This window comes from Falco peregrinus, chromosome 3, assembly GCF_023634155.1.
Source record: "Falco peregrinus isolate bFalPer1 chromosome 3, bFalPer1.pri, whole genome shotgun sequence".
NCBI classification, from domain to species: domain Eukaryota; kingdom Metazoa; phylum Chordata; class Aves; order Falconiformes; family Falconidae; genus Falco; species Falco peregrinus.
In genome coordinates, this window is record NC_073723.1 from 4,651,096 (window position 1) to 4,676,483 (window position 25,388).

General features: G+C 43.7%; 1 protein-coding gene across 1 annotated transcript in view; it reads right to left on the bottom strand.

Moving 5' to 3' along the window:
- Positions 1-7,542: 7,542 nt before the first annotated feature.
- The window catches only part of COL22A1 (collagen type XXII alpha 1 chain), a 237,337-nt gene continuing 219,491 nt past the window's right edge, over positions 7,543-25,388 (bottom strand). The window contains exons 53-65 of the mRNA XM_055800757.1: positions 25,222-25,275; positions 24,580-24,624; positions 23,562-23,615; positions 22,491-22,544; positions 19,860-19,913; positions 17,235-17,306; positions 15,456-15,491; positions 15,149-15,193; positions 14,667-14,846; positions 12,356-12,422; positions 10,807-10,989; positions 10,366-10,443; positions 7,543-9,418 (exon numbers count right to left, since the gene is read on the bottom strand). Coding sequence (XP_055656732.1) covers positions 9,231-9,418; positions 10,366-10,443; positions 10,807-10,989; positions 12,356-12,422; positions 14,667-14,846; positions 15,149-15,193; positions 15,456-15,491; positions 17,235-17,306; positions 19,860-19,913; positions 22,491-22,544; positions 23,562-23,615; positions 24,580-24,624; positions 25,222-25,275 — 1,110 coding nt within the window. The 3' untranslated portion in view covers positions 7,543-9,230. The remainder of the gene's footprint in view (positions 9,419-10,365; positions 10,444-10,806; positions 10,990-12,355; positions 12,423-14,666; positions 14,847-15,148; positions 15,194-15,455; positions 15,492-17,234; positions 17,307-19,859; positions 19,914-22,490; positions 22,545-23,561; positions 23,616-24,579; positions 24,625-25,221; positions 25,276-25,388) is intronic.

Here is a 25,388-nt window from a genome sequence, read left to right on the forward strand (position 1 = left end):
GTCATTTCAAAAGGACTGACACCAGTTGTCTAGTCTCTCTGAGTCCTATGAAACAACAAGAAGTAGTCTCTGATCTCTTCAGGGCCTTTGCTGCAGACTTCAGGGGGAGGACTTTGAAGTGGATTCCCCTCAAAATTGCATGAACAGTAGTTGCATCCCCAGTCCAGGTCCACCAGCTCCCCAAAGGTTCCTGGAAGGGGCCATAGATGACTGTTTCCCAGACAAAAAGATTCCTTAAAAGACAGACATCCTTGGGGAGACTCTCCCAGTGAGCTGAAGAGCAATAGCAACGTTTCCAGTTTCTCCAGATGCCAAATGCTGGAGGGGATCGTGCCTATTTTGTTGTCACTCACATCCAGAAGGATGAGGCTGCTCAGCTGGCAGAGGGGCGCAGGCAGCCCGGTGAGGCTGTTGTTGGCCGGGCGGAGGTTGTGCAGCCTTTGAAGGGCCCCCATTTCTGGTGGCAGCCAGCTCAGGCTGTTGTTGCTCAGTGAGCCTCTCCAAGTGACTCCAAATGCCAATTTTGGCAGGGATTTTCTTCAAGTTGTTGGAGTCCACGTAGAGGCAGGTTAGGTTACTCAGGCGACTGATCTTTTTGGGGGAGCCGCTCCATCCAGTATCTTAGGCAGCTCTCCCATTCTGGGCTCATCTCCAGGCCCTGCAGCTGGTCCAAGCTGAAGACCTGCACGAGAACTGGTACCAGCTTTGTCTGAGATCTTCAGTTTCTTCTTCCCTTCATACTTCAGAGCATGCTGGGTAGGATCCCTCCAGAGTGGACTGGGGCCTTTAGCGTCACATCTGAAAGATGTGGCTGCATCCATTGTCTCACCAGAACTGTGGTGGGGTGAACCAAGGGGGTCACTGACAATTTGTTGCACGTTCCACAGGCAACCTCTGAGGTTTTTGGTGGGTCAGGGCCTGCTGTCAGCTTTCCTCTCTGCTGGGCACATTACCAACACTCACGCAGAGTGTTTGGGTTGCTCAGATACATCCCACAGAGTAAACACTTGGCCCTCTCACTTGATCAGGTGTTTCCCTTCAGGATCTGCAGCATGCGTAAAACCCAGCTCCTGGGCTATGACCTTGGCTTTTGTGCCTGGAGCCAGTAAGCTGGTGGTAATTATCTGTCAGTGTTCAGAAAGCGAAACAGCAGCGCTGTGCCTCTGCTTTTCAGAAGATTCGTTCATATCTCTGGGCGTAGCTCTCTCCTGGGAGCACCAAAGGTGCCATTGTCTAAGGAATTCACATTGCCCAGGCCCAGGGGATTGCAATGGCAGCAACAAAGCTGAGTAGATAAAGCACATGGTAAATGGGACAAGATAAAGCACATGGCAAACAGGACAAGAGGCAGACAAATGCAGAGCTGGTGGCTTGGGAGCTGGAAACAACGAGCACATCCTGTCCTCAGGTCAGTTTGTGCCTTTAACATTCAGCAAACACAACAAAGAATCGGTTTTGAAATCTGGAAGTCCTTCTCCCTCCTGCTGGGTGTATGAACTCCTGCACCACAGAGATACTGTCTTTCTTGTGCTGCACTTGCTCTGGCATATTTAAAAGCAAATTTTTATTCCTCACTGGTATAGCTTTTTGAAGGAGATGTAAAATGCCAGGTTTATCCCAAGGCACTCAGCACAGGATGCGATATAGAGAGCAGGGCATTTTCCTGGAAGGAGGAAATTGCATGTTTGAAGCCTCAGGCTGAGAAAGCCCGCCTCTTTTACTTCTTCTTCTAATCCTTAAGGCTTTCAGCTAAAAGATGCTTAGGACAACAATTTAAAATGCTTTTCAAGGAGAGAGGTCTCCACAGCATCTCACAAGCTATTAAAGGTAGAAGACAATGTATTAGAGGTATGGTCCAAGCAGGTCTGGTCACGTCTGGTGAAAGGGGAGCATGCCAGCTTTGCTTTCACACCCTGCTCAGTTCTGGTCTCTTGTAGTTTCACTCTGGCTGGCAACCCAGAGGGATGGGGAGGAAAATCAGAAAGGGATGTAAAACCCAAGGGTTGAGATAAGGACAATTTAATAGGTAAAGCAAAAGCCACACACACAAGCAAAGCAAAACAAGGAATTCATTCCCCACTCCCCATGGGCAGGCAGGTGTTCAGCCACCCCCAGGACAGCAGGGCTCCAGCACGTGTAACAGGCACTTGGGAAGAGAAACGCCATTATGCCAGATGTCCCCCCCTTCCTTCTTCTTCCCCCAGTTTATATACTCAGCATGACGTCATATGGTATGGAACATCCCTTTGGCTGGTTCAGCTCAGCTGTCCTGGCTGTGTCCCCTCCCAATTTCCCATGCCCCCCCCAGCCTTCTTGCTGGCAAGGCCCAAGGAACTGAAAAGTCCTTGACTTAGTATAAACATCACCCAGCATCAGTGTCCTATCAGCATTATTCTCACATCATAGCCAAAACACAGCACTGTGCTAGCTTCTAAGAAGAAAGTTAACACCATCCCAGCTGAAATCAAGACATCTCCTCAGCCCAGATGGTCCTGAGTATGCTGGAGCTTGTGTCCCAGCACCAGGGGAGTGCGTGGCCACGCATATAAGGTGGCAGGTGCTAGGAGCCCTCTATCCAGACAATGCTGACAAGAAAATTTTGGGGTTATTGGTCAACCTTCTGAACTTACACTTCAGATTCTGTTGTTTTTAAATTGGGTTTCACCCTGAAATACAGATTTTTAAAGCTGTTACATAGCAGCTGTTACCCTTTACTTGGATTCAGAGTGCAAATACCATGACCCTATAAAAATCAAGTTCTGAATTTCCTCCAGATTTATTTTCAGAATCTGTAAGAGAAAACTGTAACACTTGCCTTGTATCCAGCAGTGTTGTGAAGTTGTTTTGGCATTATAAGCTCCTGGGATGCTGGTGGATGGAGTCAGGCCTGCAGGGTTTCCCAGTAGGGACTGCATAAGCTATTGAGCTGTGACTATCATAGCTGACTATGCAATAGCGTGAGCAGATCCTGGGGTCATCACCCTGTACTAGCTTCACCAAGAAAGGGTGGACATTTTACATGGAAAAGATTCAGCAGAACTTGAGAAAGTCTTGTAGTTCTTCAAAAGAAAGAATGGGTACAATAGCTTGGAAATATGTGTACATCAGAGATTAATACAGCAGCCAAGGAAAAATGAGTTTTCACTTGCAGGGGAATGCTGCTTACCAGAAATGACAGACCTCACAATTAACCATAAAAATAAACTCAACTCACATCAAGAAAGTGCTGAAGAAGTAATTGCAAATTTAGTAATTTCAGATTTGGATTAAAACCATCCCCCACATTACTAAGAGGAAAAATGTGTTTCTAAGAACACATTGTCAAACACGTCTGTCCTGTGAAATAAACTGAATTGCGGTGTGTGCTGCCTTATGCTTAAACATGTTTAGATTAGATATAAGGAAGAATTCTTCACTATGAGGGTGGTGAAGCACTGGAATAGGTTGCTTAGGGAATCTGTGGATGGCCCATCCCTGGAAGTTGTTCAAGGCCAGATTGGATGGGGCTTTGAGCAACCTGGTCTAGTTGAAGATGTCCCTGCCCGTGGCAGTGGGGTTGGAACTAGATGGTCTTTAAGGTCCCTTCCAATCCAAATCATTTTATGATTCTATGATCCCTTCAAATCAAAACCCAAGTCTTTCAGACAGTGTGTCATGCAGAGCCAAAAGTGTGGTCAGAGAGAGGTTTTTGTGATGTTGGTCACTGTTCTCGTTGCATTTTTTCACACCTGGAGTTTGACCCTGGATTTTCCTTTACCAGGGTGGCCAGTTCTTTCCTGGTTCACCTTACAGGACATCCTTCTTCCTGATGCTGATCAGTGGCTCATTGAGAATGTCAGAGTATGATTGATGTCCCTCTGTCAAATTGCTCCCTTGTGGTTTCTACATGAGGTTCATGAACCAAAATGTAAAACAAAAAGAGTCCATATTTTCAACACATGACCTCCCCAGAGACCCAGCAGGGTATTCTCATTCTCAGTTCAGACAAACTCCAACAAGAATTATGCCAGCATCAGTATTTTTGAGTCAAGCTACTCAAGGTATTCAGAAGTTAGCCCTTACAGCAAAAATCTCCTTTGTAAAGCAGCTCTGAAAACCACCTCCTGTTCATCATGTCTTCATGATTTTTTACATGAGCTGTTCTCATTTCACAAGTCAGGAGAGAAAAACTGTGACTCCCTGGTTTAAACCAAATTGATAAAGCTTCCTTTTCTTAATTCAACTTCACCATTTACAAAGGTGTTGAAAGAAAAGTCCAGACTCTGATGGACTCATTACCTTAAGGACCTCAGGTGCCAAAATGGGACGTAAGAGGCAACTGGGTGGCTGATGCAGATGATCTTCCCCCAGCAGTGCTGGGTCTGTAGAAACAGCAATAAGGAGGACTCCTGGTCCCTGCTGCATGCTCACCCCTTACAGGGCTGCAGACTGGGGAAGGAGCCTGCCTTCACTGCCAGACTGACTTTGTCCCTGTGCTGCTCTTACCCCCTGTGCCACGGAGCAGAAGCCTTAACCCTCATCAGCACCGGCCTCCAGCTCATGGAGGCTGAAAGAGGTGGTAGTGGATTTTTTTTTTTCAGTCTATAATGTTCCTGTTGAGTTAGTGCAGTCATTTTAAGAAAAAATTATCCTGTTATTCCCTGGTACAAGGACAGCACAGATTCATGCTTTAACCTTGTCCCTCTCCCTCTGAGCTGCCTGCCTGCTAGTCACATAGCACCCAACACCTCATCATCTGCAACACGTATATTCTGACACCAACCCAGTAATGATGGAGGATAAGGACAGCTACCAGAAGATCTTTTTTCCACTAAGACCTCATTACAGTAGGCAATAGAGCCCAGAGTGCTTCAGCTGCCTCCTTTAGGATGAGCTGAATTGTTTTCCAGGCTCCCCAGCTCACACTGGAGCCACCAAAGTGCAGGTGCCATGGCTTGACTCTGAATCCCACTGTGAGAGACTAAGCATGGGATTCAGATACCTAGACATAAGCATCTTACATCACTTGACGTGATACATAATCTCCCCTAGGGTCACTCATTGCACATCTGGAAAGACCCCCCTAGGTCACATCATCACATCTATCAGTCCCCTGTCTCTGGCACCCAAGACATTGTCAGACGGTGACACTCAGCCATGCCTAGGCATCTTATCCTGCTCCAGAAGCTGTCAAAATGCAATCTATAGCAAGGCAGAGCTTGGCCAGTTTCCACATTAAAAGACTGGACCATCAGTAAACTCTAATTTATCTCTTAAAAAATAACATTATTCCTTTTTTAATTGCCCAGAATGTAAAATCTGTGTTCATCTCCCAGCAAGTTCTGTGGTCAGAGCACAGAGCTCGGGCTTAGCTGCTACTGCATTTTTATTGTCTTTGTGAAAAAACCCCACATACATTTGGGTTTGTCCTGAACAGAGTAGTAGCCTTGCTTTGTTTACACATTTCCAAATAAACATAGAACAGAGTTCAGCCTTACACAGTTTAACTAGCCCACATTAACTAGGGGTGGGAAAAGGACAGCTCAGGAAAACAGCATCATAAAACTGTATTGAGAAGAGCCACTCACAAGTGGCAAAGGGAAATAATCCATTCCCTGCTACAGCCTCCAAGAAGCAGCTAATTCAAAACCGTTCAGAAAACAACTATAAATTAAATAATTTCCCATGCAAAAATATTTCCCCCAAATGATCCTGTTGTTTTGGTTTGTTTTTTTAATTTGTTTGACAGGTAAAAAAATTAATGGAACAGCGGTCTGTTTGCTAGAATTGCAATAATTTACACACTTGATTTAAAACAAAAAGAAAAAAAAAAAAAGGAACAACCCACAGTGATGCCATAAACCCCATGTGTCATTATCACCTTTTAAATATGCAAATAATACGTTTTCTGGCCCTCTAATGCAATTTTAACAGTATATCCTCTCTTACCACAGAACCAGCCAAAACAAAACCCCACAAAACCATCAGCGTATTCCTGGGTTTAAACCTCAGACTCCCTGAACAGACTTTATGACAATGTCCCAAACACTTTGTTGCAGAGACAGGAGCACTGAAATGCAAAAGCTTTCTCTCATTCAAGAGCAGTTAGGGAAGAGGCCATCAGCACCACATCTGCCCTACCTGCCACCATACGCTTGCGTGTATGGTCACCTTGCAAGATGCTGGACAGACAATACATGTCTGCTTGTCACCTTCCAGCACACACCATCACCTGCTCAGGCACAGAGGCATCTGCATTTTCTGGAGGGCATCTTCTGACCATGCCCAGGGCTGTATTTGTAGGTTTACTGGCTGTCCAGATGGCAGCCCTAATTTGGAAGGTAATCTCAGGCCAGATTGCAAACACTTGCGAACAGACTGAGGCAAAAACTTGCAGTTTTTGAAATCCTGCAAAAACACCCTCTCTTCTTACCTTTTATTGTAGGTGACTTCCTAGGTACATTCCTGTAGAGCTTGCTTCTGAAAGAGGTGGCAGCCATAGAAACCTCCGTTTGATGACTATACCCATAGAAACTGGGTGGCTATAAGCACAGGTCTTGATCCGGGTCTGCAGCATGTGTCTTGTACTCCTCTCACTAGCAACAGATTCTGCTTGGGAAATGCCATTCCACTGACCGGAGAGAAAACAAGGTTTAAGAAAAAGCAGGGAAATGGCACCTATTGAAGTGAGGGCACAAACAGTCTGGGCAGTCTCCAGGACCAGACTGAACAGAAAGCCGTAACGCTAGGGAGTGTGCTGGAGCAAAGGGAATCGGGCTGTGTCCCCTTTTCTGGGTAGAGAAGTTGCAGAGCCATGGTCTGTGCCTGACCCATGCAGACCTTTTAACTGCTATTAAACATACAGGTGAGTCCCTCATGTTCCTAACACAGACTTCTCACAACAGCTGTAACAGACATTCAAATGAAAAGGGTTATCAAAAAAAACACAACCTAGATCTTCGTCAGCTAGATACCATCTCACCCACTGGGGGTTGGAATAGCTGACCTTTAAAAGTCCCTTCCAACCTAAACTATTCTATGATTCTATGATGTCACAGGGGTCAAAGACCCTGAGATTTGTTTAACAGAACATCATTAAGTATCTACCCTTCACTTGGTGCACTGGAATATATTGAAGTCTACGTCACACATAGTACATGCATACACAGATGATGAGAGACAATCTCCAGAGGCTGAGTCACTGTCACGACAGGAATTAAATGTCATATTAACATGGTCCAGCTAACATGTTTGACCTCCATAAAACCTGCTCATTGCCATCACATTTATTCAAAACGATGTCTTGTGCCATGTTGGGAGGTAACTCTTGAGTAGGAACCCTGTTCTGCCTCACCACTGGGGGGTCAAATCTCACTTAGCCTGGACTGGGAAAAATGGTTAAATACAATGTGATCGACATGCTTGCTTAATACAGAAATAGGGCAAGCTGACCTAAGATGTAGTACAGTAACAGATATACCATTGAGAGTTACTTAAAAGTCGTAAGCTTTTCACTTCACAATATTTTCACTTTGATTGCTCTTTCCATAGCAAGAAACACAGTAAAATCAAATCAGAGTTTATTTGCATAAGAAATAGCAAAAATAGCACCACTGAGAGCTACACAGTAAAAACTGTTTAACCCTGGCACGTGAACATGTTATTTAATTTCATTTTTCAGTAAAGCAGAGGCAAATTGTATCTGCTGTTGGGTGAGAGGGTGGCTCCAGTCTCTGGGATTTAGCCTCAGGGTCTGATCCCGGGGTGGTTATACGCAGCTGTGGCTTGTGTCTGGCTTAGCCAGCTTGGAAGCACCATGCCATATGGTGAACATGCCAGCAGGGCAGGGTGCCTCTTTTCCATCTCCAAAAGACCGGATGAGATTTCCAAACACATTCAGCACTTAGTGCCTGTGTCAGGTTCATTACTCCAGTCTCTCACTACAAACTGCTTTGTGCAGAAGAGTTTAGAAAATGCAGCTGCTTTGCTGGCTGGCACATATATCCAAGGCTCGATCACCTCTCAGATCCTCACCCTTGTGGGTGGGCGGGCACGTCTTGGTCAGAGGGTTAAACTCATGAATGTTGTATCATGAAGGTCTTTTTCAGACTCTATCCCCTCTTTACTTTCTCTTTGCATTCTCAGGTTGATTTTGGCAATTAGCTGATAGGAGAAAAGGGCCAGCATCTGACTTTTTGCTTTTGCTCTCAAAGATAATTTCCTCCAGGTTTCTGAACAACCAACCTGCAACTTCTCACCTACCATCTAAAACACAGCCTTGCCAAGTTATTGTCATAGTGGTTCATCCAAAATGGTGAAGTCACACTTGGCTTCCTGAGATTTTTAACACCAGGTGACTTTCTGTGTTCTCTGGCTGACTTTTGGGTGAAGAAGCGGTAGGGAGCTGTGTGTGCACTGACAATGAACAGGGATTTGGCATCCCTGAGTTGACAGAGGACAGCATCAAAGCTTTTTGTGGAGGCATCTCCCTGACGGAAGGAAGATAAGCTCCATCTGGTAGAACCAAACCCTCTGAGTACTGAAGTTCTTGCACAAGGAGCCGTGAGGAGGCTTAGATCATCTCTGTGGCTTCTTCAGGCCTTACTGTGAGATCCCACATGGTCCCATAAAAAGTTGCTCCTATAGGATACAGATTCACCTGTGGGCAGAACTTTACGTTTAACAGGGATCTTCTTGGAAACAAACACTGGCTGTTCGTAACTCTCTGTCCATTGTGAGTTGAATGTACTGGAGGCCTCCTTTCCAGCTTTGGCATGGCTTTAACTCCCTCCCTTCCACAGGGATGGCAGATAGCACCAACAATCTTGTAAAAAGCCTGCTTCTCACAGTTAATACCCCAGGCTGCAGGATTTGATTCCCATTTCAAGGGTGACAGGTAAAGCTTTGGAAAGAATTAACCAGATAGCATACAAAATTTTGGCATTAGAATGGTTTTGCGTAAAAGGCTACACAATGCATTGATATTATATGCTCTTCAAAAGAGGAAAAAACACTTATTTTTAATATTTTAATATGCCCTGATGTTAGAGAAACCAAAACCAAATTCACATATCACATCAAAGATAATAATAATAATATTATAATTCATAAAAATATTCTGACCGACCGGCAGCATTTGTGGCCTTTAGAAGGCCTCCCACGAAAGAAACACAGTTGAAGACATCTGAGAGCTCTTGGCAGACGTGATGAATTCAAGTTTCAAAAACAAGTCTGAGGATACTCCTGGCATGCTAGGGCCCTTTGACATTGGCAGGTCTGGCAGCCAGGCTTGCATAGTAAGCACACTGAGCAGGGTCACACTGTCCGTTGGCTCCTGGAGGTCCCTGTGGACCCAAGAGACCAGGCAAACCAGCTTCCCCTTGAGGGCCGGGCGGTCCTGGCACCCCATCTTTGGCATAACCAGGCTCCCCTGGGAGGCCTAAAATAAAAACAAAATTACTTTGATGAGTGACACCCCCAGGGTGCAGTACTCAGCAGTGTAAAATCACAGGAGATGGCTTTGCTGCCAAACTGGGATGCAGCCATCAGCTTCAACAGATCTGGGTATGGCTAGCAGGTATCTACAAGGATGTGACAAGTGTGTCTGCTCTGAAAGGAAGATTTCCACCCCTTACGGCATCCCTGGGCTGCACAACCCTGCTATGGCTGCTCTTCCTCTATCACCACACTGAAGTTGTGCAGCTTCACAGGCCAGCTCATGACATAGAGTCCTCACAGAGAGGAGGTGAGGATGGGAAAGCTGGAGGCAAGAGGCAACTTTGGGATATAACTCATTTGTACAAAGGATAGTGGGTCCATTGTGAATTTAAGGCAATGCAGGGTCAGTTTGCCAAACGCAGACCATGGAGTTATGAAGGCTTCCCGTAGTCTCCTCCCCCAACTAAACAGGGTGAAGGCAAAACTGATCAACGGCTCCTAATAAAACAAAATGTATTTGCTGCTCCTGTGCCAGCAAAGGTAAAGCACGAGCTGTATGCCTGAGGCACAGGTGTTGGATATGACCTTTTATAACGTCTGAAACTGCCTGAGTCTCTGGGTTCAGCTTGGTCATAACAAGATTCTGGCAAGGGCAGATAGTACACTTCACAGTGTATCCAGTAATTAAAGCTTCGCTTGGATTTGTCCCAAAGGTCAGTTAACCTAGCTGCTACCGAGATGAATCATTATACCTGTCGATCAGGATGAGTAAACAAAGGTGGCCAGATATGATGCCAGTGGTATATTTCTTCCCTTTGAGCCATTTTCTACAGGAATTCTGTAAGCTGTATTTATGTTATCCTGATCATCTATCTAATATGGCAGAGATCTGTGTCCTTGTAGCAGTTCTGAGTGATGTGTTTTGTGGAATGTCCTCAATAAACACACCTGGAATTCCTGGAGGACCTATTTCCCCTCGTTGGCCAATGCCAGTGTCTCCTTTCTCACCCTTTTCTCCTCTTTCTCCTGTAGAGAGGCAAAGAAAAATAATGAACTGATGATCATGATCGACAGAGCTAAAGAATACTACCATAGGTCTTCCACACTGAAGGCAACATATCTGCTAAAAATAGTTCCTAGCTGTGGCTAGTCCTCTGAGATGGGAGGTTAAGTGGGAATGTAGACTCACCCAACCACAATTCTGGCCAGAGGTGGAACACACGAGCAACTGTTGGTCACATTCACCATCTCTGATTCAACAGAATAAGGCTGCTTCTAACACATGCATTTTGAGGACCACTTAGATGCTACTAACAGGAGAGGTGGATGCCCAAGTGCGGTGGACACACCCATTTATCTGCCTGCCCAAACACACCAGGTTTCACTCGCCTTTGGGACCAATTGGTCCAGGTGGCCCTTCAGACCCAGTCTGTCCAGGCCGGCCAGGTTCTCCTGGAGGGCCAGTTCTTCCTGGGAGTCCTTCCTTCCCGGGGGGACCAGGAGGTCCTGGTCTGCCATGGGATGCTTTTACTTGTGCAGGCTGTATCTGTGCCAGGAGATAGGCTAACTTTGCTGTAAAGAGAGGGAAATGGTTTTGTTAGACTAGAAGGTCAGTATTCCAAGAGATGAAGAGCCAGAACCAGTGGCCCAGTGAAGTCCAAATAGTGCCACAGATCAATTTTTCAGGGCCACCGATTTGTTGTCCCTACATAATCCTTCCCTGTAAGCCACGATGGTGCCTCCCTGACCCTCTCTAAATTATTTAATCCTCATTTCTCAGTAGCTTTATACTTCCTCCAAATTTCATACTTAATCCTAAACATTTATATCATCCTCTGCTCCTTGTCCACCACAGAGCTGAAATGTCCCTTCCTTTAGCTGTGCAGCTGGTGGATTTCTGTCAGATTGGAAACACTGCTGCTCTGAAAAGAAAAGCCTGTTTCCACTGCTTCTGCTACACAGAGTGCGATGCTACATGACTGCTCTGTAGGCAGAAAACTTACTTTTCTTCTTCTGGGTTGTTACGCATGTGGAGTTAAAGCTAATGTACCTATCTCTGGCTGTGAGGTCTGAAACTAAAGCAGCATATTCTCCAATTGCCAAGCAGGCACATTGCTTGCCACTTCCATATTAAGACCCTGAACAGCCTAGAGAGCTCTTAAGACTTACTCAGCATCACAAAAACACCCTACAGAATAGAGTGAGAAGGGTTTTCTATCTTCTCTTCATTGATGCAAAATCTTGAGTGCTTTTAGATTGGTGTGGAATTGGAACTCTGAGAGTGTGTGAATAAAATCCTTCAAATAAATCACTCCTTTGAACTGTGATCTTTAGCATGGAGGAAAATGCCTGCAGCTAGGTGTCAGCTGCTCCAAGAGCCGTTTGAGAAGTAGCACTACAGTTCTGCATCTCACTGTAAATGGGGTCAGTAGTGGTCTGCAATTCATGTACTTTGAGCGAAGCAGCAGCCTACATCCACCCCCTCTTATACTGGTGAGTATCAAATGTCATAGTCAAAAATTAGGAACCTTTCTCCTCCAGCTGGGACCTCAAAAGCAAGTTTACATCCTTCTCTGATTACTTTCTCTTTAAGAGCCCCAAATTAATCTCTTTGAATTTGATCTTCTCTTGTTCTACCATCTCAGCCCAGACATCTGCAGGAAGGAGTCTGCAGCAGAGCTGGTTTGGTAGAAAAGCCATGAGATGCTTAGCACAGACATTCTTCAGCTGATGAAGAGAGCAAGCCCCTCTGCTATTGCCTGGAACTTCAACCTTGGGGAATGGTAAAGCTTGCTAAGCACATTTCATTTCACACGTTCCTCCTTTCAGGCAGGCTTATTGCAATATTGCCTTCCATAAGCAGGTGCCGCCACAGCTATGGAAGGTGTCTTTCACACTCTCAGATAAATCTTCTGGCTTCACAAAACTGATTACTTACCATCTAGCTGCTTGGCTAGCTCCTCTTGGATGAGCCTTCTCAAAGTCTCTAGAGATGGGGGTTCGCCCTAGAGGGTAATAATCACAGCAATAACAAAACATAATAATCACAGCCAGGGGATGTGCAAATTAAACCCTCCACAAAGGGTTTAGTGGTTTGCATTTCACCACCCACAGCATACTGGAACTGCCTGAAAGAAGAATGTAAAGGGACTCAAAAAATCCACAATTCCCAACTTCCTGGCAAGCCATGGGCTCAACGGTATGAGCAGGAAGCCTTTGCTGGGACATTGTCTCCTTCCTAGAGAAAATCTTCCTCCTATACACTCATAGGAGAAGTAGTAGAAATTTAATCAGAAGACATCCTCTGCCCTATGAGATCATAGTGGAAAGCTTACCTCCTTTTTCAGCATTGCATGTTTCCTTGCAGAAAGAAGTATGCACGCCCCCAGAGCAGTTAGGTGGGTATCTAGACTTGCTATAAACACTCATACTGGGTGCACTGCCTGCCAACAGGCCTTATCTCAGGGAACAGAAGCCAGCCTACGCGTATAATACTCATTCTTCCAAACAAGCACAAGATTCTGTCTGATTTCAGGCTGTTGAAGGGAGACAGAGGATGTGGCTGCCTGGCCTTGGTCCCCTACCCAGTCTTCAAGGGCAGTATATTTCATCAATTCTCTTTGCTCTTTTGTGCGACATTGCTGTTGAACAGCTGTAATAGCTGTCAAAACTCAAAGCTATGTGGACAACAGCTCTGGATGATGCAACTGAAAAAATGATGAAAGCATTTTTAGTAGGTGGAAGGAGAATTCTGTAGGTTGTGGCTTTCCAAGGAAATGAAAAAAAAGTGATTTTAGGGTAACCATACACTTGTCTTTGTGTAAACTAAAAAAAAAAATTTAAAAAAAATGTAGCTATATTTAAAAAATAAACCATTTTGAACCAGCAAGATAAAATGTTTTCCTTTATAAATCACAAAGTGAGACGTTTCACTTGAAAAGCACTTTTCATTTTTTGGCTCAAACTATTCTTTGAATTTCTGCCAGTTTTGAAAATACTTCTGGTCAACCTAAATACTGCATTCTTTTGTGTATGAGCTATTTGCATGAAATGTTGCTTCTCCCTCACACCCATCCTTTAACATACAAGGATGCACTCTGTGACCTCTGTTTGTAAACACCTAGTGTGGTCTTCTAAATCACAAGTTACTCTTCAATAAGAAATGTAGATTTCATTAAGTAGCTAAGAGAGGTTTCAATTTTAACCTATAACATTGCTGATAAGTAGAGTTGGTCTATTTGCTGGCTTCTTCCCAACACAAATTTTGCATGAGAAAAAGATGTGTTTGTTGGCGACAAAAGAAACAATTTTCTCATTAAATAGTAACTATTTGTGATAGTTTGTAGTGAATATCCCAGTAGTAAATGCGATTGCAGAACTTCCTTTGAAAGCCTTACAAATTATCTTTTCAAGTTTTCATCCTATTAGTTGCATTAAATCTTCATAATAATTATTTGATTTCATTGAATCTCGATGTTGTTGAGACACACAAAGAAATGCTTTGTCTAAAATTTTTCCAGCTTTTACATCAGAGATTATTTCACTGTCTATTCCCCTCCAAGGTAATCTGAAAATCATCCTCAGAATGGGCATAGTGCCTTCACTAGGGTTGGTAGGTTCTTTTCATTCTGCTACATACAGTACCCTCAGGTACTCTCAGTAGTGAAGTTGTTTCCCGTTAGGAAAAAAAAAAAAAAAAAAAAAAAAAGAGAGAGAGAAAAAAAGAAAAAGAAAGAAGAGAAAGAAGAGAGAGAATATTAAACTAAAATAGGATTTTGTGAAGTCTGATGAGCTGACTCCAGGATTTCCAGGAATAGAGCAGTGACCTTTCCACAGCTCAGCATTTTGTGTCTCATAACAACCAGCAGCAGAGGAAGGGGTAAGACCTCTGTATGAAATGCTACGCATTAACGCCCTTGGAGAAAGAAGCTTTTTCAGACCCCAGACCCATGGCTATAGCCACATGACCTGATTTAGGCTTTTAGGGGTATAAGGCGTCAGGGACTGGCTGCCCTGGCTATAGGTCTGAATTGCTCAGCTCTCCTGAAGTTCAATCCAACATCCCCACAACAATTCCCTGAAGATATGTTATAGCTCTTTTTATGGATCAAGAGATAAAAACACTGCCTCCCCATTATAACACACACTTGCTTTCATTCCTATCAGCCTTACTGTAATCTTAGGCACTTTTCTGATCACACCATGTGGCAGTAAAATTACTGTACAAAGCCCTTCTCTGGCCATCTTACCCTTGGTCCTGGAAATCCTGGCTGTCCTGGAGGACCAGGAGGTCCAACTTGCCCAGTGTCTCCTGGGGGTCCGTGGGGACCCATCAGTCCTGGATGGCCTTTATGACCAGGTATCCCAGGATCACCTGGAGGACCCTTTTCTCCTTGAGGGCCTTTTTCGCCTTTGATGCCAGGCTCTCCCTAAGTGAAAAAAACCCTATATTACCACCGCAGAATAAGAGGCAAACTTTTGATTTCCAAGCACAGCGAAACACAAATAGCTGAGCTGGCAAAGTTACTGAATACAACATCTGGTGCATTACAAATGATCCACAAATTATTACTGACGGAGAATGATTAAACAGGACCGGGAGGGTGGGAAGCATGGCAGATCTCTACAGGCCACTCTTCGCTCTTGAATGACCCCTCTCCCTAGCCCTTAGTGCAAAATAGCTCTCTTTATTTCCTTGTAATGAAATAACTAATAATATTCTCCAACTTACCCTCTCTCCTTTGGAGCCAATTTCACCCGGTTTCCCTGGTGCACCCTGCAACAAAATAGGAGTAAGCATTAAAGAGCTATCCATAGTAAGAGTAAATTAAAAAGCACATGCCTTTGCAATGATTCTTGTGACTTGAGGAAAATTTATTTCCCTGGAAATCCCACAGATTCTTGAGAGTTTCCTGTTTGCTCTCAAATATCAACAATTTGAGAAAAAAAATATCAGTTTGTTGCAACTGATACAGCATCTTTGATGTTTTTTCCTAAGACACCAGCCCTACTTTGAAACAACTGGGAAGTTAACTTACCTCTTTTCCGGGAGGACCCTTCTCTCCTGGTTCTCCCTGAGAGATACAGAGAGTGATTTTAGCACCACACTGTGAGGACTTAGAAAAAAGACCCTACCTAATAACCCCAAGTCTTACTTTCTGTTTAGAGCCCAAGTTTTCTGCGACACAGCAGCGGGTTTGGATGATTTATCCTTATATTACTGCTATAGGTCATTCCTGGAAAGATACATCCCACTATTTAGAAAGCACTTTTTAGTGAAGCTGCATATCATGTAAATGTAAATAACAGTAATTAATTTCTAACAAACCAGATGAGAGCAGGACAGATGTTTCCATGAAACTACATTCCTGCTTTCAATACATTTTATTTCTTTCACTGACAAACATTTCACAAATCTTCATACACTTTACTTGGGTTGTTTTAGCTGAAGCAGTGTCAATATTATACCCATAATAATCTAAAGTTGTAATGGAAGTAAATTTTGTAAGTAGAGGTACCATCATGTATTACACCAGCCAAGATAACGCATACAGAGCCAGCGATAAAGCAAGTTTGAGCCTGAAAGCTTGTGTGTATTTCAGAATTACATTAATTAACCTCCGTTTGAACACCCTATTAGGATTGTTTCTCCTGTATTCTGCATTGCTAATGTGATAATTAGGCAATACAAATTTGCATTTTTGCATTTCAACGAAAAAAATATCACCGCAGTCCTGAAGTGCATTGATTAAGCAAAACAAACATTAAACTAGTTATTGCTAAAGTTCTGTGAAAGATTCCTCTTTATAGTCCATTCATAATCCACAATCTTGATAATATCTATAATGTGCGCATGCAGGTGGTGTTTTTACCACAACAGGGAAACACATCTTTGTCAGTGCTAGCATCTATACATGCACACAGGAGCAATGTGTGTTCACATCAAACTCAAATTAGGCAACATCAGGCTCACTTGAGTATTCCTTAGGGCCACTGCACTTTTAAATGGCCACCACGTTTGCTGCTTTAAATTAATTTTCCAGAGAAATATTTCTTTCTCCTCTCTTCATCATGAAACTCCCTTTCCAATCATTTAAAAAAAAAAAAAATCATCCTGTGGAAGATTCAGCTGTGCTACAATCATATGAAAACCTTTAAAATCTCATTTTAAGTCACAACAGAGCAAGAAACAAAAATATTTACCTAACATTCACCTTTACCATTCTTCCAGTGGAATGTAACATATTTTACTTGCCTTGGAAAGGCTAAAGATACTGGATTTCAAGGCTGCGATGTTCTCACATGTATAGTTATAATTTAGATCACTTTGGGAGATACATGAACTCCTTAATTGCAATGTACCTCTGTTGCTGGTAACAAAGGAATTTGCCTTAGAACAGCAAATATCATAAATACCTATATTATTATCAGCGCTTAAAACTTCCCTATTTAATCTTTCCGGGGCTCATGCAGAGACAGCAGCTGAGAACCTAAATACCCTATACCCATATTAAGAAGACTATTGAACCAGTCCGATTAATGCGCATGTTATCAGGGCTGACTGATTACTGAGGTATTAGCTCAGTAAATGAGATTATGGATGTTACATCCATATCAAAAATGCTATTTTTGCAGTCGTTTCCTTTGGAAGAAAAAGTTTATAGCTTCTAGATCTGTCAGGTCTCCTGCTTATGTTTGTGGTTTGTTTTTGTTTTTTTTTTTTTAATCTAATTAAAGATGATGGTATCCCATCTTCATCAGTCCAAACTTTAAAAACAGGTTATGAGTGGGTGTGATGCATCTCCAGATATACTTACAGGTGGTCCTCGGGGTCCTATGAAGCCAGGGAGTCCTGGGCTGCCACTTTCTCCTTTATTGCCTTTAGGACCCTTAGGGCAGAAATGAGACAGTAACTAGCAGCCCTTTCTCCAACATCTCTTTTCCAGAGCATGCATTTACAGATACATTGGAAGTGGGAAATTTCACCGTAGCAGCAGGACTCCCAAAACTGACAAGGAAAGGAAGAATAAAGCAATTTAGAAAAGCAGACTGCAAACACCATGCTTGCATTATTAATAAGCTATGTGGGGTCCCTGTGAAAAGATGAAAAGGAAGTAATGATTATGGGAGTGTCCAGAGGTGTGTTCAGTGGCTCTCCTGGCACTGCAGGGTTTATAGGGTGATGTCGCAGAGTGGAAATTCTGTGACGGGCAATGACAGGGAAATGGTGCAGGTGGTCATACCGCTCAAATCTGAGAATACAATCAACAGACAGCTATTTATTTTGCCTTTATTTCCAGGTTCAATTTAAAAAATGTCAGCCTTTTACTTATCTCTTGTGATATTCTGCTAAACTATCCCTTTTTCTTACAGATCAGGGCAGCTTAAATGGTAGTTCATGACACAGAGCCGTCTCAAAAACACTTCTGGTATTTTTTCCTACCTTCTTTTAAGCTTTTCTTTCACAACTTTGTCCCCTACCTTCTCATTCAGCACATACCGCTTTTTCTCCTTAGAGTAAAACTTGTCTTCATTTTAAGCTGGTCTCATGCAATGATGAAATGATCAGCAATGAACCTGACAGGCACAAAGCACATGGCTTTCAGGTATGCAATCAGCCCTGCAGATTTCAGGGGCTGGGCTGCATTGCTGTGTGCAGGCTTAAGCATAAGCCCTGTGAATTGGGACGGGCACCGTCAAAGAGCAGATGCAAAAGGGGAAGGCTCCTGGCAGGTTTTACCTTGTAATTACGAGTCAGCAATGGTGAAGGTGGAAAAGAAAGCCTTATTGCCATGATAACCTTTCTCACTTCTCCTTTTTTTCAAAATAGAAATATAATATATCGGGTTGTCACCCCACATTGTGAAGGAAATTAATGCATTTCCAGACAAGGCTGGAAATAAATGGATTTGTGTACAGCACAAGGAAATACTTCCCATAATAACCTTTACGAAAGGGAGAGGATTCATTTTAATGTCTGAGAAGTGTACTGATGAGACGACTGTCTGTTCTGCTGACCGACACTGTCTCATTGTTTCCCCTTTCTCATCGATCTGAATTTATAATTTTTCAGCCTCGTATGTTATTTTTGGACTCTAAATCCTCTGGAGCAGAGACAGCTGTAGTTCTGTGTTTGTGCAGGAAGCTTCCTCTGAGTACCGGGGTCACTGGCTGACTGTCCAGGCAATGTGATAACAAGAAGATGATGAAAAAATAACCCCCATTTTGCACTCACAAGGCATCCCAAAGCCACAGTGGACCAGTGAAGAAGCAGAAAGTAAAAAAATCAGTAACAGGAATTGGGAACAAGTGTGGGCATGATGAGAAGAAGAAATGAGAGTTGAAAAGGTAACAGCAGGGATCTATGGGGTAAGAAGCAATGGCAGTAGTCCCAGGAAGGTAAGAAGAAATTATGTCAAGGAGAAAAAAACTGTAACACTTATTCTTGGCTGCAGAAAGGCTGAGAGACTGCACCACCCCTGCCCCACCTGTAATCTGTGAGCTATCACCTCCCCATGCAGAATGGTGGTGTTTGCTTCTCTACGGCCACTTAGAAGGAGACATCCCTGCAGCAAAGCAACAGATGCTCAGGGCACAAGTCTGTGGTGAGGCTGAGGTTGCTTTATGGCATTGCAAAGGCCATAAAGAAGAATAAAGTGCTGTTTAGGTTTTTCAGATTTCTCCTGCTATGCCTTTGTTTCTATCTGAATCTAACAGCCCAGCAAGCTGTAATGCCTAGGTGGACAAGGAGGGGGAAGAGCCATGCATTGGAATAGATGCTACTGGACACAAAGCTACATTTGCATGGATTTGCTGAATCCTGAATAATTTGCAGCAGCAAAACAGAGAAAAAAAAAAAAAACCACATAAAAAAAAAACCAACCAGCTCCTCACTGTCCTCCTTACAGCTCTTCATTACCATGCTGTTCTTCTACACAGGATGCCCCCAGGGGTGTTTCATTCTGCTTAGTGATCTTGGTTTACTGCCCACTGTCTGCTCTTTCCCCAAGTGCCTGGGGAGGATTTTTCTGCTGCTGCTATTCCTCGATGGCAGTCTGCCAACTCCCTGAGGCCCTCTCCTTCCTTGTGACAACTGTCTGCTGGCTGCACACTCTATGCTTGGCAAAATTAAAGCTACTGGTGAAATTGAGGCATGCCAATCTTTTTTCCATACCAGTTAATCATTCATTTTGTTTTTTTTCCACGAACACTTAAATTCTGCTGGGAAAAATGATGACCCAGCTAGCAGCTCAGTTTCAGGAACATAGCCAAACCCCCCTCCAATGTCATGGCCAGCCACTGATTTTCAGATCAGCGACCTTCACACATGGTAACTTCAGGGATGGTAAGTAGCTACACATAATCCACCCCATCTGTACTTCATCAGTCACTTCTCCTTGACATAACTACTTGGTGCATGAGTTTCCCTTTGTGGTACTTACAGGGTTACCTGCTGGGCCAGGTTCTCCTGCAGATCCAGGCAATCCATTCTTGCCCTGTGTCAAAAGGAAAAAGATTAGTGAAGTAATGTATACTATGTTCTGGTTTCAGCTAGGACAGAGTTAATTTTCTTCTTATTAGCTGGTTCAGTGCTATGTTTTGGATTTAGCATGAGAACAATGTTGTTAACATACTGATGTTTCAATCCTTGCTCAGTAGTGCTTAGCCTAAGTCAGTGACTTTTCAGCTTCCCATGTTCTGCCAGTGAGATGTGCACAAGAAGCTGGGAGAGAGTGTAGCCAGGACATCTGACCCAACTAGCCAAAGGGATATTCCATACTATGGAATATCCTGCTCAGTATATAAACTGGGGGGAGTTGGCTGGAGGGGCAATCTTTGCTCAAGGACTGGCTGGGCATCCGTCAGTGGGTGGTGAGCAACTGCATTGTGCATCGCTTGTTTGGGTTTTCCCTCCCCCCTTGGTTTTATTCCTCTCTTTTTCTCTCTCCTTTTAATTATAGTTATTGTTGTTATTGTTATTGGTTGGGGTTTTTTAAACTTATTGCAATTGTTAAAATGTTCTTATCTCAACTCATGGGTTTTACCTTTTTCTAATTCTCCTCCCCATCCCACTGGGGCTGGGGGCAGGGGGAGGGGAAGAGTGAGCAAACAGCTGCATGGTAGTTAATTGCTGGCTGGGGTTAAACCACAACATGCAACAGTTAAAAATATCCACCTACTGCTGCACCAGCAGGGATTTCTTTAGTGTTGTCCAGTCTCCTCTCTTGGCAGACTGCAGAGTAAGGATCTCTTATTTTCAATTGACCCCACAATTTCTGCATCCCTGATTGCATGGCTGACCCCATCTCAGGACAAAAACTGAGAGATGTGGACCCAAATCCCCTAGTCTGAAGACGACCAAGGCAGCACTCTTTCTTCTCCTCCTTTTCCTCACTTTTATCCTTATCATATGCAGCATCCTCCTGGATGGATGGAGCTGCTCCAAGTCACCAGTGTTCAGACTGGCCCCTTTAGTCCATGTTTGAAGCACCTCTTGGCAACTCACTGGTCAAGGTTAAACTGCTCTGCACTAGCTGGCAGATATCTGCAGCTTCCCCCACACCTTCCTGTGTTACCGCACTTCCTCTCTCCCACAATTGAGGTAGGTCCAGCAAATTATGTCTACTATCATCTTCTCAGGGCTACCATCTGAATCAGGGTCCAGAGGCTAGGCATCTATTTTCTAATCATCTCAGGCTTCCCCTTTTTTTGTGAAATGGAGAAAAAACCTTGTTTTAAAGCCTTGAGGCACTTGATCCTTGCCTGACACCAGACAACTCAGAATAAGCCAAATCATCCTTTAAAAGGACCTGTTTCTCACCATTTCTTATCGAAGTACCTAAGCTGACCATCTACACCAACTAAATTTTGGTGAGATGAAATTCTACACCCTGTTCCTCTTTCCTCCCAACTCGCCAAGCAGTGATGTTTTTCCCTGCATTAGAGTTGACCATAAAGAGCAGCCCTTTTGCTGGCAATTTCCAAAAATCATGCCTCACGCTCCTTATTAGAGAAGAAACAAAGCAGAGGAAGAACAAGAGAAATTGATACTTTGCCCCCCAACATGCAAAACCCCAAGCATCTCTTCTCCAAAGAACAATATGGCCTGGAGTTATGATAATTTCTGATTTCTCAAATCTTTTTATTCATTGATAGTGTTGTGCAGGGGCATGACGCATTAGTGAGCGATGCCAGCAGTACAGGAATAATGAGGTAAATTACAAGGTAGATACAGGAGCTCTCCATATGTTCCTGCACTCTAATTTAAACCCCTACCCTCCCAGCTCAGAGGGACCTGCCGCTCCAGCTCCTGGCATTGCTAGTTGAATCAGCATTTTGCTCTGATTATGAGACGTGTTGTAGAATCTGTTTCACTAGCAGGTCTTCCAAATAGGAAACAAAATCACTCACTGCAACATATTAAAGATGTGCCTAGGTTCAGCAAGAGAGACCTGCATTCAAATTTGGAAAGGGTTGATTTTCAAGAGAGAATTGAAAAAACCATGAAATTAATAAAAGTAATTTCTCAACCATTCCAAATGACACTTTCTGAAATGTCAACTGAATTGCCATTTCTCCACTGAAGTTGTAATAAAACTCTACAGTTAAACAAATATTTTCCTAAAATTATGCTTCCCCCCTCCCCCGAAAAAAGAATAGTTTACAGAAAGCGTGAGAAAAATGAATAGTATGACAACTGGACCCCACATATCTCTAACTGGGCACCCACAGTTAGTCTCTACTTTTGAAAACTGAGGCACTGTAAGAAACGAGGGAGATGCCAGAGGCAGGAGTGGAATATGAACAGTTCTGACACTGCAGTCCTGGCAGAATCCATTAAACCATTCTTCCCACTCAGTCAGCAACCATCATCCCACTGCAGTATCAGAAGTCTTCACCAGTTTCTAGCAATCATTCTGATTTGTCTTTCTCGAAGTAGGCAAAATATTTTAATCAAACATCACCTGAATCTTGCTTAAGACTCTCCTTCCAAACCAGAGTTCTGGACTGCAGGACATTCCCACTATACACAATGTACCTCCAAAAATGGCTTGTCAGGACAGAAAACTCACCGGCGGACCTCTGAGTCCTCGAGGGCCCTGTGGTCCTATGGGACCAGTATCACCCTGAAATGAAGAACCATATTCTGGTGAGTGAGAAAGATCTGACATAAAGATGAGCAAACGGGAATTTTAAAATGTCCCTACTAAATTACACTGTTCATATATTAGGGGGAAACAGCATTCAAGGAGGCTCACTATCCCTTTTCAGTTATGCATGAGGAAGACCAGTCTTTTGAATTTTAAACATCTATCACTTTACAGGCAGATTACAGGCAGAAACCATTATTATCAGGTTATCTTAAAGATGGATTTCTCTAGTATTTCTCAAGAACTGACTACTTTGTTCTCTCTTGAGGGCAACTTCAGACCTGCTTCTTTCTTCTTTGAGGGGTTCCCTTAGTTCTATCTTCCATTTTCCTTTGTAGGGGACCATTTACAGCACAACAGTTTTCCAGTGATACAAGGAGTGAGCAAATGAGAAACCACTTCCCCAAGTCCCACGGCAGTGGCCCATCAGCCTCTGGGTACACTGCTCAGCAGCTGCAGCAGGATCCCACATCAGCTGCACTCTCCCAGGACTTTGTTACCTGACTGCATGTGACACTAATAGTGTCAGAGGATCTGTTCATACTGCCTCTTTTTCCTCTGAGCAGCAGCATCTTATTCCACAGGCGTTTCCCAGATCTCAGTGCAGCTACGCACTCAGTAAGGTACAGCTTTGGCAGAGGAAGCACGGCAGAACCTGGCCCAGTGGGACCTGCAAATTGAAGTGCTGCTTGGAATGGGGTGGCAGAAAGCAGGTCCGTGGCTATGCAGCACAGCCTGGGACTCAAACAACACAGCTTTCTCTGCTTTTCCAAAGATATAGCTGACATTTTAGCGTCAGCAGCTGAGCAGTGACAAAGCCCTCAAATTCTTTGTTACCCTAACGACCTTTGCACAAATCATTCCCTGTGCACTGCTGCAGTAATTCACCCTTTATTGCAGTTTCTGCAGCAGTTAGGTCAGGGCTGCTGTGAATTAAAAACTTCATTTGTCAGGGAGAAGGAGATTAGTTTCTGCTCAAAATAGTACACTTACATCCTTCCCTGGTGGCCCCTCACGCCCAGCAGGGCCTGTCACACCTGGCTCCCCCTGCAATTCAGCAAAAAGAAAAAAAAGATCAGCTCAAGGTCAAAGACTGACCAGAAACACCATAAGCAGTATGGGATTTCTGCAATATTGGACTGAGCTCAGTGAAAACTTTTTTCAAGCCAACAAGAGCATTGTTCATCATACATGACACACAGCCTATAAACATATACAGCATCTTCTGTAAGTGGTGCACAAGACAGTACACTCCTTTCCAGCAGAATATTTGCTATGGCTAGTGCGGTCACTGAAAGCTGCCAACCTATTCATGATACAGAAACTACCATGAGGAAGAGATGAGGAACTCCAGAACTACATTTTTCAGCTACTCTCCTGCAGGCAGAGCATTTTATCTCCCTGTGAAAAGCCAGAATTAGGCAAAAGGATATTCACAGTTTTGTATTCCACTCTCTATACCAAGGAGATTATTGAATGTACTGTATGGCTCAGAACAGAAAGAAGACCAACTTTTCATGCAGGACTTGAGTTTTGGGTTTTATGGTCCACAGGAAACCAAGTCGAACGGCTAGAGACATTTCTATTCTCTCCTCTGTAAATTTTGTTCCTGAACTTATTTTGCCCTTCTTAGACATTTTTGAAGGAGAGCTGATAGATGCTTGTCCAACAAGTGCAGTAGGGTTCCTTATCTTGTATGTCAGCATTCATACCCGAGGGATGTGGTATGGAGGCATCCTTTGAACTTCCTCACAAGGGGCTCTCTCAAGCAGAGCATCAGAGCACTCAGCTCTACCACCTGCTTCACCTTGCTCAGAACCAGAACTTCAGCAGAGGGAATGAAGACAGCTGCTGTGATTTTATGCCATAGGTGTGGCCCATGGAGTTGTAGTTGAAAACAGACAAGTTAAAAACAGATCAGGCATCATTTTAACCTATTGCCTCAGAAAGGTCAACTTCAATTCACACAGTCTTTCTCCAGCGGATCATATGGGAGGTACACATTACTTACCCGGGGACCTGGGGGACCTGTATCTCCTCTCTGACCTTTGAAACCCTACAAATGAGAATGAAGTCAATAATTATCTATTACTATGATGCACAAAACACTAAGAAAAGTCTAGCTTGAACGTTTACTTAAAAACCTTCCGTCCTAGTTTTGCCTAAGATTACTGGGGACTGGTCAGCATAGAGTTGCCATGTCCCAGGGAGCAATTAGGAAAGGTCACATCACAGGAAGAGCTTTCCATAGCTCCTTACACTGCAAGACCAAGACTGTAGTGTGTGTATTCCTGTTGTGACTAGCTAATAAATTATTTAACCCTAAATTTCATTGTCCCCATCCTTTCAGAGGACATGTAACAGAACCCAAGTGCTACAGATGTGACTATGCCTTCTGGTAGAAGGGGTGTCATGAGGTTGTGGCTTTAACTTCTAGATAAGGGACCCACTCCAAGTGTGAAGGATTTGGAAATGTCTGTGTTCAATTTTTGTTAATTATTTATTTAGTTATTTATTTACTCACAATGCCATGACTATTCTCAACCAGGCCAGCTCCTTGGTATATGTCTGCATCAGTAACGTACCTCATCTGCCCAACAAAAGCTACAGTACAGAAGAGTGACTGGATGGAACCCTTTAGAGCAGCACTTACCGGTAAGCCTCTGGCACCCTCCTGGCCTGGGAGCCCTGGTTCTCCAGGCTTTCCCTATGAGAAACAATCATGTTCATGTTTGTTAGTCTTAGGTCCATCTCTCTGCTGTTGAAGACTTCATGCTCTTCTCCCTTGGGTGTAACAGCACTGAGAACTGTGATTGCCCA